A 13,552-nucleotide genomic window follows, 5' to 3' on the forward strand; every position below is an offset into this window, starting at 1 on the left:
GAAAATTCTACCCTTTCATGAAAATCCGGACGGACGGTTCCTCAATGGACAAAAAAGAGGGCATGTCTGGGAAAAAGAGAACGTATGGTAACCCGGACACATTCCATATCTGTCCCAATGCCATTAAGGTACATACAAAGATGTTAGGTGAAAAATATGCAGTGTTTTCAATACTGATAATCAAAATGAAAATGTGGACATTCTAATACAACTAAGATAAAAGCAATCTTGTAGCTTGATGTGACTTGATCATAGTCATGAAACCCAGTCTAACATGGAATCCGAATCACAGTTATGTGACTTTTCATTTCAGAAATCCCACATGCATTGACCGGATTTGAACCTTTGGTGAGAAGCAAAAGACAAAGCTACTCAGCTCTCAGGGAGCTAGAGTAACCAAGATATACAAAGGGGTGTTAGAAAATAACCAGAATTATTTTTTTGTGTTTCAATAATTCTGCACTGGAGTTTGCAGGTGGTAGCACCGGAAAGGTCTGACCTTGAGTGATACAGTGCGAAGCATGTCACTCGCCTCAGGCTTCTCAGTTACAGGGGAAGCAGCTGAGGAAGGAGGCCATGTTCGCTGTACCCAACATGGATCTCAAGTTACAGCAGCGTGCCTCAATTAGATTTTGTGTTCTCCTGGACAAAACTCCAACACAAACAGTGGAAATGTTGCAGCAAGCTTACAGAGAGGAAGCCATGGGAAATAAGCAAGTTTATGAGTGGCACAAACACTTTAAGGAGGGTAAAACTGATTGAGGATGCTCCACATCCTGGCAGACTCTCAACTTCGAAAACCAATATCAATGTGAACACAAGTGATGTTATGTTGCGAGAAGCATTGAACAGATTGCTGTAATTATAAACATCTCCTATGGATCAACCGAAGACATTATGCGCAATTTTCTAGGGCGTAGAAAAGGCTCACCGTGTTATGGCATGTTAAGAATGGAAAGCGAGACTTCGAAGGGAACCAGATTTTTTTGATAGAGTTATCACATATGACGAGTCCTGGTTCCATCATTATGACCCAGAAACAAAACAGCAAAGTGCCCATTGGAAACATCCTTCCAGCCCAAGACCCAAAAATGCCAACGTTCAGGTGAGTGCAGGGAGAGTTATGCACCTTGTCTTTTTTGATAAGCAGGGTATAGTGTACGATCATGCAGTGAAACTGTTACTGCTGATTACAATTGTGAAGTGTTAAAGGGACCACTGAAAGAAAAACTGCAGTAAAAAGACCAAACTTCTCTCAAATGGGTTGGATCCTGCACCAGGACCATGCACCTGTGCATCGGGCAATCAAGGCACAATAACTGAATTGGGCATTGAAATGATGCCACATCCACCTTATTCACCGGACATAGCACCATGTGAATTCTACCTATTTCTTACAGTCCAAAAGGAACTTTGGAGTTGTACTGTAATTTTCAAAGTGATCAAGACGTAAACAATGCAACTTCGGGTATACTCAAAAGACTATCAAGAAGGGGCTTTGGGGAGTGTTTTGAACAATGGACTGAACACTAGAACCATTGTATTGTGTCTGAGGGAGAATACTTTGAAGGTCTGTAAATTAATTTGAATAAAGGTAGCCAGTATTTTGCTGTAATAAAATCATTCTGTTTGTTTTTTGACACCCCCTCGTATTAACATAATTTGAAATTATACCTTTTTATTTTTAATAATAATAATACAGCAAAACCGTGTTTATTCAGACCCCTTTAATCCAGATATTGCTTAATCCAGACAACTTAAAAAATATATCCAGTAAATAAATAAAAATAATTTTAAAAAAACATACAATTCTATAACAAATTACCATGAAGCAATGTCTTAGTTTCACAATATGGAGTGCTTGTGACTGGAAAGTAGGCTACTGTACAATGAAATCACGAAGAAGTCTCACACCAAATCAGTCAAGATGGGTTGTCTGTTGTTCACATAGCATATTTCTCAAAACGGGCCGTAGCCTTCTCTCCATTTATCGATCATTCATTGCCAGGTAGTGGCAGCTTGAAAAGAAAAAGATGGAAGAATGCACTTGTCTGTGTTACCGCTGTGATGTAGTGGTCACTAATGAAAGTTCTTGCTTTGTAGACTGACGGTCACCCACACCACTGCCTTAGGACAAAGGGTTGAGGAGCCTTTCTACCTGATACTGTAGTTTGTCAGACTTCAACTCAGTTGTTTAGTTCACACTTGACTGGTGCACAATATCGCTTAGCAAACCACTAATAACGTCAGGAAAACATAGGCATAAACTCTTTCTTTACATGAAAAGAGAGTTATTGACGTTTAGAAAATGGGGTTACTGTTGCTAATGTGTGTGTGGAATTTGGGATTGCCACGTTTCCAACATACGGAAGAAAAAACTTAAATTACAGTCATTTACACTGAGATGTAATGTGAATGAAGAAACCTGTCAGATGAAATGAATGCGACCACCAGCAGAACAAAAGTTAGAACAAGCAGTGTACAAGTGGTACGAACAATTTTGTGCAAGTGGAATAGCCGTGAGAGGCGTAGAAATTCAAGCTGCAGCCCAACGTTAGGCAAAACAACTTGGCGTAAATGGATTTTCAGCTATCTCTGGTTGGCTATTCAGATTCTGCAAACACCACAACATTGTAAATAGAAAGATGTCTGGGAAAAGATTAAGTGCAGATGCAAGAGCTGTTCAACCATTCAGAGTAAAACTTCACGCTTTATTAAAGGAAGAACAGTTGTAGCCTGTTGTGGCATGCCTTGCTCAAGCCTCAAAGTCTTTAAGAAAACACACCTGGAAGGAAAATAAGTGAAGAACATGTTTTTGCACTGTTGTGTGCCAATGCCGATAGGAGTCACATGTTGATACCTGTGATTGTTGGAAAAAGTAAACAACCAAGGGCCATTAAAAATATAATGTCTTCCTTGCCAGTGCATTATTTCAACTCCAAAAATGCCTGGTTTACTTCAGAAATCACATCAAATTGGTTCCACAACTATGCCGTGCCTGAAATAAGAAGTTACCAATTGGATAAATCCCAAAGTGAGGATAATGCACTTGCTCATACTAACATGAAAAACCTGTGTAGTAAGGATGGAAGGATTGAAGGATTAAATATCAGTTCTTGCCACCTAATACAACTTCGCTAATCCAGCCGATGGACCAGGGCATGATATACCCTGCAAAGAGGTTATACAGAAAGAGATTCCTGTCTGAAGTCTACGAAATTGATGGTGAAGACAAACAAGCAGAAAACATTCTACAAAATCTTATAACTTCAGGTCAATGATCTTTAATTTCACATCAGCAGTGAACAACATAGCATCATCAACACTGTCCAATGCATCGAACAAACTCTTAGGTCTACATGACAACAATGTTGAACTTGACAGTGAAATTGAAATCAAGGACTATCACGAAGCACTAACAAAAGGTGGTCAGAAATCCGTCACAAAAGAAGAGACTGAGGACTGGCTCGACAACAATGAAGGGGATCCAGGCTACCAAGTAATGAATGAAGATAAATTTGTGGATAGTGTAAGCAAGATTGAAGCCGGTCCCGTGGTGTAGAGGTAGCGTGCCTGCCTCTTACCCGGAGGCTCCGGGTTCAATTCCCGGCCAGTCAGGGATTTTTACCTGGACCTGAGGGCTGGTTCGAGGTCCACTCAGCCTACGTGATTAGAATTGAAGAGCTATCTGACGGTGAGATAGCGGCCCCGGCCTAGAAAGCAGAGAATAACGGCCGAGAGGACCACATGACACCTCATAATCTGCAGGCCTTCAGGCTGAACAGTGGTCGCTTGGTAGGCCAAGGCCCTTCTGGGGCTGTAGTGCCATGGGGTTTGGTTTGGTTTTGGTAAGCAAGATTGAAGATAGTGATAGTGCATCTGAAGGTGAGGGAGTGATGTTGGTTCATAACAAAAAATTAAATTAAGTGAGGTTAAACATCTTAATTGGTGTAATTGATTTTGTTCAGCAGAGTGAAAATGAGGAAATAATCATGTATTATAATCAAATGAGACACTTTCATGCACTTTTTGTAAAGTGCGTAGATGAGCAACAAGCCACAAAGAAAGACAGTAACTTCAAACCAAAGGAAACCAATTTATAACTAACTTGTTTCGTCAACACAAGGTACTGTACTTCATTATGTTATTAAACCATTCTTTTTTCACAAAATGCCATTCTTTTCATTTCAGTTAATCTGAACCTTTTCTAATCCGGACAACTCTCAGCCCCAATTAATCCGGATAAATGCGGTTTTACTGCAATGATGATGATGATGATGATAATAATAATAATAATAATAATAATAATAATAATAATAATAATAATAATAATAATAATAAATACATACCTCCATATCTCCGTCTAGATTTTGGCTCAACTTCTCAGCACGAAGTTGTCTCTTGGCTTCCTCAATCTTCTGATACTCTTCAATAATCGCTTTATGTTCTGATGCATCATAGCCACTCCATCGATCCCGCTTACCATCATAATCAAGAGCTAGTTCCGGTTGCATAAACTCATCAGGAGCTATTTGTGCACCTAAAAGTAATAATATAGTATAGTATTTTTTGCTTTACATCGCACCAACACAGATAGGTCTTATGGCGACGATGGGATAGGAAAGGCCTAGGAGTGGGAAGAGGTCGTGGCCTAAATTAAGATTCAGCCCGAGCATTTTCCTGGTGTGAAAATAGGAAACCATGGAAAACCATCCTCACGACTGCCGACAGTGGGGTTCGAACCCACTATCTCCCGGATGCAAGCTCACAGCCGCACGACCCTAACCGCACAGCCAACTTGCCCAGTAGACAGTATAGTATAAGGAAGTAAAAAGAATGATGTATTTATTTATTTACTTAGCTTATGGTACAAATTATACTGTGCACAAATTTAGAAAGAAGGAACATGAAAAAAAAAATGAATAATTTACAAAACAGAATAAATATAAAAAGTGAAAGATAAAACACAAAGTAGAAACTGAAAGAGATATGTAAAATACAAAAAAATAAATAAAAAATAAAACTATAAGTAAATAAATAAATTAATAAATGAAGAGCGTGAACCATCTTCGGTACTCAGATGCAACACTTATTCTTCTTAATTGGTTTACTCTCCAGGGTTGGCTTTTCCCTCGGACTCAGCGAGGGATCCCACCTCTACCGCCTCAAGGGCAGTGTCCTGGAGCTTCAGACACTGGGTCAGGGTTACAACTGGGTAGGATGACCAGTACCTCGCCCAGGCGGCCTCACCTGCTATGCTGAACAGGGGCCTTGGTGGGGGATGGAAAGATTGGAAAGGATAGAGAAGGAAGAGGGAAGGAAGTGGCCGTGGCCTTAAGTTAGGTACCATCCCAGCATTTGCCTGGAGGAGAAGTGGGAAATCATGGAAAACCACTTCCAGGATGGCTGAGGTAGGAATCAAACCCACCTCTACTCAGTTGACCTCCCGAGGCTGAGTGGACTCCGTTCCAGCCCTCGTACCACTTTTCAAATTTCGTGGCAGAGCCGGGAATCGAACCCGGATCTCCGGGGATGGCAGCTAAACACACTAACCACTACACCACAGAGGCGGACAGATACAACACTGCTAAAGAAAATTCAGAACTAACAACCCAAAGGAGTACATGTAACCCTTCATTTAACTTTTCACCTACATTGTATTCCTTTATGCTGTTCCTAAACAGCTTCATCACTCACCATAATATGGGTTTTCTTCAGTTTCTTCTTCCTCTGACCTGGCCTTTCAGTGAAGGGGTAGCATGCATTCTTCTTACCCAGAGGACCTGGATTCAATTCCTAGCCAGATCATGGATATTTATCTAGATCAGAGGGCTGGTTCAAGGTCTGATATAGATCCACAAGGTAGCTGTGAGTTAGAGCACAGTCAAAAGAAGACTACATGAGGGAAATTTAGCCTCTAGAAAACCAGCCAGAAGAACAGCCTTTCTACCACAACACTAGAGAGACCATCTTCATTTCCCACACTTAGATGAACATTAGATTGAGGGTCAGTAGGGACATGTACTCTTTAATGACAAGTCCAGATTCAACTTGAGGTTACCTGATGGAAGAGAGAGGGTGAGGAGAAGGGCAGGGTAATGCTCCCCCCCATACCTTTGCTGAGATTACACTGTTTGGGGGAGGTTCTGTGATATTGTGCTGGCATAACTTCAGATAACCATATCGATCTTGTATTCTTTGGTTCCCTCACAGCACACCAATACATTGAGGAGATTTTCATTAATCACATGCTGCCATTTGCATTCGCTTTCGATAAAATTTTTGTGCTTATGCATGATAATGATGCTCAGTGTGACACAGAGTTTCTTCAGGTGGTCAACATTCCAACTCTGGACTGGCCAGCAAGGAGTTCAGATCTCAACCCTACTGAGCATGTGTGGCATGATTGGTTGTTGCCTTCGAACTTGAGTTTTCAACAATCTGGCTGTACTTAAGGTGGCAGTGCAAGAGGAATGGGGGAACGTAACAAAAGAAGACATCTGAGGCATGATCAAGGGCATACCCAAAAGACTCACAGCAGTAATTGCAGCCAGGTGTAACAACCCTCCTATTGATCACGTAATCAATATCTAACAAGTTTTCAGTACATTTCCGTCTCTTACATCATTTAAATCAATAATTTTGGTAATCAGAAAATCTGTCAGATTCTGCTTCTTCTAATTTTTAAAAATGTACTGTATCTTCTTAAACTGAAATGTTTAGAGCACTTTTGTCTCTGGAAAAGGTATGGAAAGAATCTTTTATTCAGTAACGATGTCTTGAAAATAATTTTTTCTATGAGAAACTTAAACTGCGATTATTTATATAACATCAGGTGTTATGCTCTTTTTTTTGGAGGGCAGTTTATTTAAAAGAAATCCTCTGGTACCAAAAATTGACTACTTGCTTGGTGTCTCCAAAAAATTTATTTAAGAAATCAGTTAGTATGAAGTAAAACCAACAGCATTACCAGTATTACATTTCTTCTGGAATTGTTTCTTCATTCATCTATTAACATACCCAAATGATCATAGTCTATTTTTTTTCATTTTACCATTCAACACTTACACTTCTGTTTCTCTCCTGTAAGTCTAAAATTCTCTCTATCTTCTAAAATATCTATAATATCCCTCTTGCATCCCTTCTTCCTACTTTTCTTCTTAAAAGTCTTTTGAACACTGTCCTCACCACCTTTAGATTTTTCCTCGGGTATTGGTTCCTCCTTTTTCTCACCCAAATATTCTAACTTGGCTAACATTTTTTCTATGTCCTCATCACTGACATCTTGATTCTTTTTCTCTGTCCTTTCTTACCCTCACCCACACTTTTGCCCTGTTATGTCCATTGACTTATTTGCTTCGTTATCATCCTCTGAATTAATACTCCTAACAGCAAGTTTTTCTTACTGCACGCGTTCTTAGAAGTCTTCCCTATATCTTCCGAGTCCATAAAAATAACATTTCCACAATCTCAGTCCAAGTCCCTGATGTCATCTTCCACTGCCAGTAGTGCAAACCCACCCTCCTCCATCTTGTTTGATAACTCATTTGGCTTTACAAAGGCTTCTTCATTTTCATCACATTTGTTTGCTAATGCTTCAAATGCATCTTTCTTCTTTTCCAGTGAAGCCTTAGCAGGTTGTTTCACCTCCTCTTCATCACTTGATTTAGCTGCGGTCATTGCCTTCTTGGCAAGTTTCTTCTTCTTCTTGCCATTCTCTAATGACGTTTCAAGCCTTTTTCAATCTCATCAACAGCCTCCATACTTCCATCATTCTTTTTCTTTTCCTTTTTTTTTCTTTCCTTCCTTCCCTTCTTCTTTTTGGATGACAAATCATCTCCTACATCTCCTTTACTGTCATCTTTGTCCCAAACGATCTTCTGTTTCCTGTTCTTCTCTTTTCCCTTCGCAGGTACGTTCACATCAATAACGGTCTGAGTTTCAACTTTCAGGTCATCATCAATTTCATTTTCCTTGCTCCCCTTTTTTCTCATTTCCTATGCTAAATATGAAAAAAATAAGCTAAATGTTAAATAAATTCAGAAATTAACAATTAGAATTAACAAATATCCCAGAACTCCAAAATTACTAGCCTCCCCAATTGGTACTAAAATACGTAACCACCAATAAAGAGTGCCCTAGCGCTGCAAGCAATTAATGAATTTCATCATAAGGTGCCCAAAATTGAGTGTGTAAACTCTGTGATAGTCGTTGTGAACAAGACCACTTCACACGTTGCCCAAAAAGAACAAATTCTTTGATGGATTATAGCGCAGAGAAACGGGAACTAAAATATTTTATAAACATTTGTGTGCTCTACCTTACTGCTATGATGGTATAAGGGCTAGGGTCTTCAGACCTGCCTGCCCACCATCTCCCAAATACAAACTCACAGCTACACGGCCTGACCTACACAGCCAACTCATTCAGTCCCAAACTTTTGTTCTGGGATGATATGATATGATATAGGGTTGGGCACTATGTCCCTGTTTCGGCACAAGGTGCCGGTGCACGGTTATGTTCCGTTGGTCCAGAACACCAAGTGTCAATTGTTCCGAAACATTCTCAAGCGAGCCGGAGACACTGACTCGCTGTCCCATCAGAAGCGCCACTATGCACTGCCCTTTGCCTACTAGCTGAACTGTGCAGCGGGCGCACGGGACGCGGGATTGTAACATCGCAGTGTAGAGAGAACTTCGAGAGGCAACATTACATGCTCCGCGCCAGTGGGAACTGGGAGTGTGCCTGTACGGAACGTGCTGTGTGGTGTGTGCCTGTGTGTAGTTATGGCCATGGTCCAGCATAAAGCTGCAGGGAACGTGAACGAACAGTCGGAACACTGAAATTCGCGCCCAATAATCACGTTAAAGGCTGCTATTAGGTTAAGATTTTTCCGGTCAATATAAAATACACATAACACGGTTACAGTGGCAGTGCAGGTGTTTAAAAGTAACCAATTCAAGAATATTTTCACCAGTTGAATGTATTTGCCTATATTGTGAGTAATTAGTGAGTAATTAATATCTCAAAAATTTCCCTCAACACTTTCTCGGGGATTGACGTTAAACATTAATTTGGACTTTAAGGAAACTTTTAAGCCCAAGAAAAATATGGGTCGTCGCTTTGGAATTAAAAACATAACTGGATGAATACATTGTTGTACTTTCCTGCTGTTAGGCCGGGCGCACATTGAGAAGCAGTTGGCCGCAGAGCAGGGAAGAGCAGAGCAGAACAGCACGAAGCTTATGAAATTGCGAAGTGGACGTGAGCGCACATTGCCACGCAGGATCTCGTCGGTTTTCAGAAATAACATGTTTTCTTTAGACTCTGTGATACTGGGGCATCCAGTATAAAGAGGCTCTTTTTTCTTTTTCTTCAAGCATTCGCGATTTTTCTCATTTTGTTAGTCATCTTTACAATTTCCCTTGTGCTGATGGCAACGCGGTTATTCAGCTTAAGACAATCACAATAAAAACAAACACCTTCGCCAGTTTACAAGACTGAACAATATTTCTATGTTACCAATGTTACCGATATTTTTTACGTCGCACCGACACAGATAGGTCTTATGGCAACGATGGAATAGGAAAGGGCTAGGAATGGGAAGGAAGCGAGCGTGGCCTTAATTAAGGTACAGCCCCCCCCCCCAGCATTAGCCTGGTGTGAAAATGGGAAACCACGGAAAACTTATCTTCACGGTTGCCGACAGTGGGGTTCGAACCCCCTATCTCCCGAATGCAAGCTCATAGCAAGGCGATCCTAACCGCACGACCAACTTGCATGGTAAATTCATTAATAGGATCACAGTGGGGGAGAGGGAAAAATACGCATTTACAAATGTACTGCTAGATTTTCATCTAGTTGTCACAAGACACAAGATACTAAAATCAATCAACATTGACAATCTGTTGTGAACGCGTTTGCATTTATATTTGACAAGACATGATAAATGATTTTCCGTATTTATCTCTTCACATAAATGTGATGATGGATGACGGCGACGGAGTCGGCGATGATGCTCTCCATAATCAGCATTAGATCTTTGTCTTAAATTCTATATGTTGCGAGAACTTGGGTCATGGATTGTTTCATAGATATATGAGGATTACATTCTTTTGTTTGCTGTTTGTTTAACATCGCACTAACATATCGAAGGTTTTCGGCGACGGAAGAAGGGTGGAAGATTGGGAAGGTAGCGGGCGTGGCCTTAATTAAGGTACAGCCCCAGCATTTGCCTAGTGTGAAAATAGGAAACCACGGAAAACCATCTTCAGGGCTGCCGACAATGGGGTTCGAGCCCACTATCTCCCGAATGCAAACTCACAGATGCGCGACCCTAACCGCACGGCCACTTGCTCGGTGGATTACATTTTAGGCCTTTCTCTAAACTACCTTGTCACGCAGCGTGAATAAAATGATTTATAGCCTAGACTGTAGTGCCTTATTCCCCGAATTTACATACCGATTTTCATTAAATTCTGTTCAGCCATTTACTCACGAACATACATACATACATACGTTCATATATATGTACATACTGCATTGCAGTCCACATGATTCACATAGTACCTACAAAACATGGTGAGACTGAATGGCTGTGGTAATTTTCTCCTCCATTTCTTAACTAACTGCGTGACACGTGCGCAGGAAACTGTGTTTCGAAGACATCGCGTGGTAGGCGGAAGTACGAGCAGAACCGGCCTGCCCTGTCTGTCAACTTGCGATGGTGCAATGATTTGTGTGGATTACAAAAATCTGCTCTGCGCTGCACTGCTTTAGCTGCTTCGCCTGCGTCCCAATGTGCGCCCCGCCTTATGCTCTCTGCACTTCGAATTCCTTCCCTCTCAACTTCAATTTACTTTCTTCAATATCTCGAAAATTTCCCTCAACACTTTCTCGGGGATTGATGTTAAAAATTAATTTGGACTTTAAGGAAACTTTTAAGTCCAAGAAAAATACGGGTCATCGCTTTAGAATTAAAGATATAACTGGATGAAAAAATGTTGACACTCCAACACAGGGCGGCACACAGCCGGTATCGACAGGCAGACACAGCCAAGGCCAACTAATCTATCTAGTGCAGTCTTGGCACAGCACGTTCGGTTCAGGCACATTCCAGCTGAAGCGGAGCATGTCCTGTTGCCTTTCGAAGTTCTCTCTAGGACGCAGTTACAGTCCTGTGTCCTGTGTCCCGTGTCTCGGCACTCCGTACCGAAACACTCCGCCTCAAGTTCCTAATGTTGCGAAACAAGTGAATGTTCCGGTCTGCCCAACCCTAATATGATAAGCCTCTTCTAAATGAATAGGCATCATTATTTTATTGTTTCCATACTCCTAATGCCTTCTTCTATTTTGTCCCATAACCAAAATAAGTCCAACTGTTGGGCTTCCACGTTTGAAACCAAACTGATTATCTATGGCGGTGGTGGTGGTTATAAGAGCAATAAATAATTCATTCTTAACATCATTTGCAAGTGAAAGAAAAAGAAAAAAAAAGACCACGAAATACTTCCAAGGTCTTGCAAATAAAAATTCCCTCAGGGTTACAAGAGGACAAAAGTTGATGAGGAAGATTTGATAGATAATGGAAAGAAGCATGGTTGGAAGCAATGCCAAACTCAGCTAGAGGCCCAGTGGCCAATGACAACAAACTAAATACTAATAATAATAATGTTATTTGTTTTACGTCCCACTAACTACTTTTTAAGGTCTTCGGAGACGCCGAGGTGCCGGAATTTAGTCCCGCAGGAGTTCTTTTACGTGCCAGTAAATCTACCGACACGGGGCTGTCGTATTTGAGCACCTTCAAATACCACCGGACTGAGCCAGGATCGAACCTGCCAAGTTGGGGTTAGAAGGCCAGTGCCTTAACCGTCTGAGCCACTCAGCTCAGCTGACAACAAACTCTCAAGCTCACAGCTCCAAGATCATAGTAACATTCCCACCTTTTCTCTACCTAGTATTCTTTCCATGATTTTTGTAACATGTGATATAAATAATAATCTGGTATAGTTACCGATATCTTACCTTCTGTTTTCATAAAAATATTTACTATGTTATAACTCCCGTTTGCCAATCATCTAGGACTTAGCTCTCTACTGATGCACTTTAAGCAGTCGCTATCTTCTTATTTTACCGCTTTTCCCACAATGTGGAATGACGGGTGTCAACTGTGTCGCACACGCGGATTGGATCCTGTTTTATGCCCGGATGCCCTTACTGATGCCAATCATACATTGAGGGATGTAATCACTAATGTGTGTTTCTGTGGTGGTTGGTAGAGTGGTGTGATGTCTGAATAAGAAGATGAGAGTTTTGGAACAAACACAAACACCCAGTCTCCGAGCCAGAAGAATTAATCAAACACGATTAAAATCCCCAACTCAGCCGGAAATTGAATTCTGATCTTCTATGCCTCATATATTTATATTGTAGCAGAAAGTTTACCAATCCTGATACTTGTGAGTGATGTCTGTATGACACACGATCTAGGGGAGTAATCTCACAGGTGAAAGGTTCTGTCTGAATAATGGCAGGGAGAAGCTGGGGAATTACGTAACTTCCTTTTTTTTTATCTTGCCATTCCTCTGGATCGTACATATTCTGATAACTGCTGGCACTCGATGCAGGGTCCATCAAAGTATTTGAACTATCCAATCAATGCTGCGGAGGCGCTGATAGGAATGGGAACTTCATACACTGAACAGAATACAGCACAGCAGTATTCACTGCTTTCTATGGCCAGGTCTTTCCAGTACTTGGCATTGGCAGATTGCAAGCATACTATCTAGTACTATCTATTACCACTCTTCAAGCATTTAACATAGAAAACAATTAAAAGAAAAAATTTGAAACATGAAAATAAATTTAAAATTGTTAAAACCATACCATAAAATAAAAATTAAACAAAATTCGGAAGAGATAATTTTCCTAGGAGACAAAGGTTTATTGTAGAAATAATATATTCAAAACTAAGTCAAAGCAAGACTCTTAACATGATTAGTGAGAAATAAGTAAGTATTCGCTGAACATACATTGACAAAACACGTGCGCAGGGGTGCTAAATTAGGTTATTTACAAAAGGTCATTGTGCCTTGGCACCAAAGAAAAACATTCCAAATCCTACTTTGACGATTTACATCTTGGTTACGGAGGGCTATTATCATTTTACACAACCCAAGAGTAACTGAAAATTTACATAAACAAAGATATAAAAGAATACAAAGTTGTCATCATCTAAAACTCTACAGGAGATGAACATTAAAATTAATTTACATAAGGTAAACTCAATGGATAAATTAAAATTAATACAAACAAAAAGGTTAAAAAGGGTTTGTCTCCAACAAAGTTACAGATGACAGTAGTTGAAAAACTACATCATCGATATATTGGTTTTGCTGTTAACGTAAGATCAGAGGGCTAACTTCTGAATACAGTATTTAAAGAAAGGTATTACATTTAGAATTTAAGTGACATTACAACCAAAAATAAGAAACCAGAGTGCTTAACCTTAGGAGAGGCAGACTCCCTATACAATGGCAGCTCAGAGCAA

At 40.5% G+C, this 13,552-nt stretch overlaps 1 protein-coding gene across 1 annotated transcript in view; it reads right to left on the minus strand.

Annotated features, from left to right (window-relative positions):
* Positions 1-13,552, minus strand: part of Slu7 (Pre-mRNA-splicing factor Slu7) — a 143,464-nt gene that overhangs the window by 87,658 nt on the left and 42,254 nt on the right. Inside the window, exon 6 of the mRNA XM_067137551.2 lies at positions 4,350-4,540. Coding sequence (XP_066993652.2) covers positions 4,350-4,540 — 191 coding nt within the window. The remainder of the gene's footprint in view (positions 1-4,349; positions 4,541-13,552) is intronic.

The sequence above is a fragment of the Anabrus simplex genome, chromosome 1 (assembly GCF_040414725.1).
Source record: "Anabrus simplex isolate iqAnaSimp1 chromosome 1, ASM4041472v1, whole genome shotgun sequence".
Taxonomy (NCBI): Eukaryota; Metazoa; Arthropoda; class Insecta; order Orthoptera; family Tettigoniidae; genus Anabrus; species Anabrus simplex.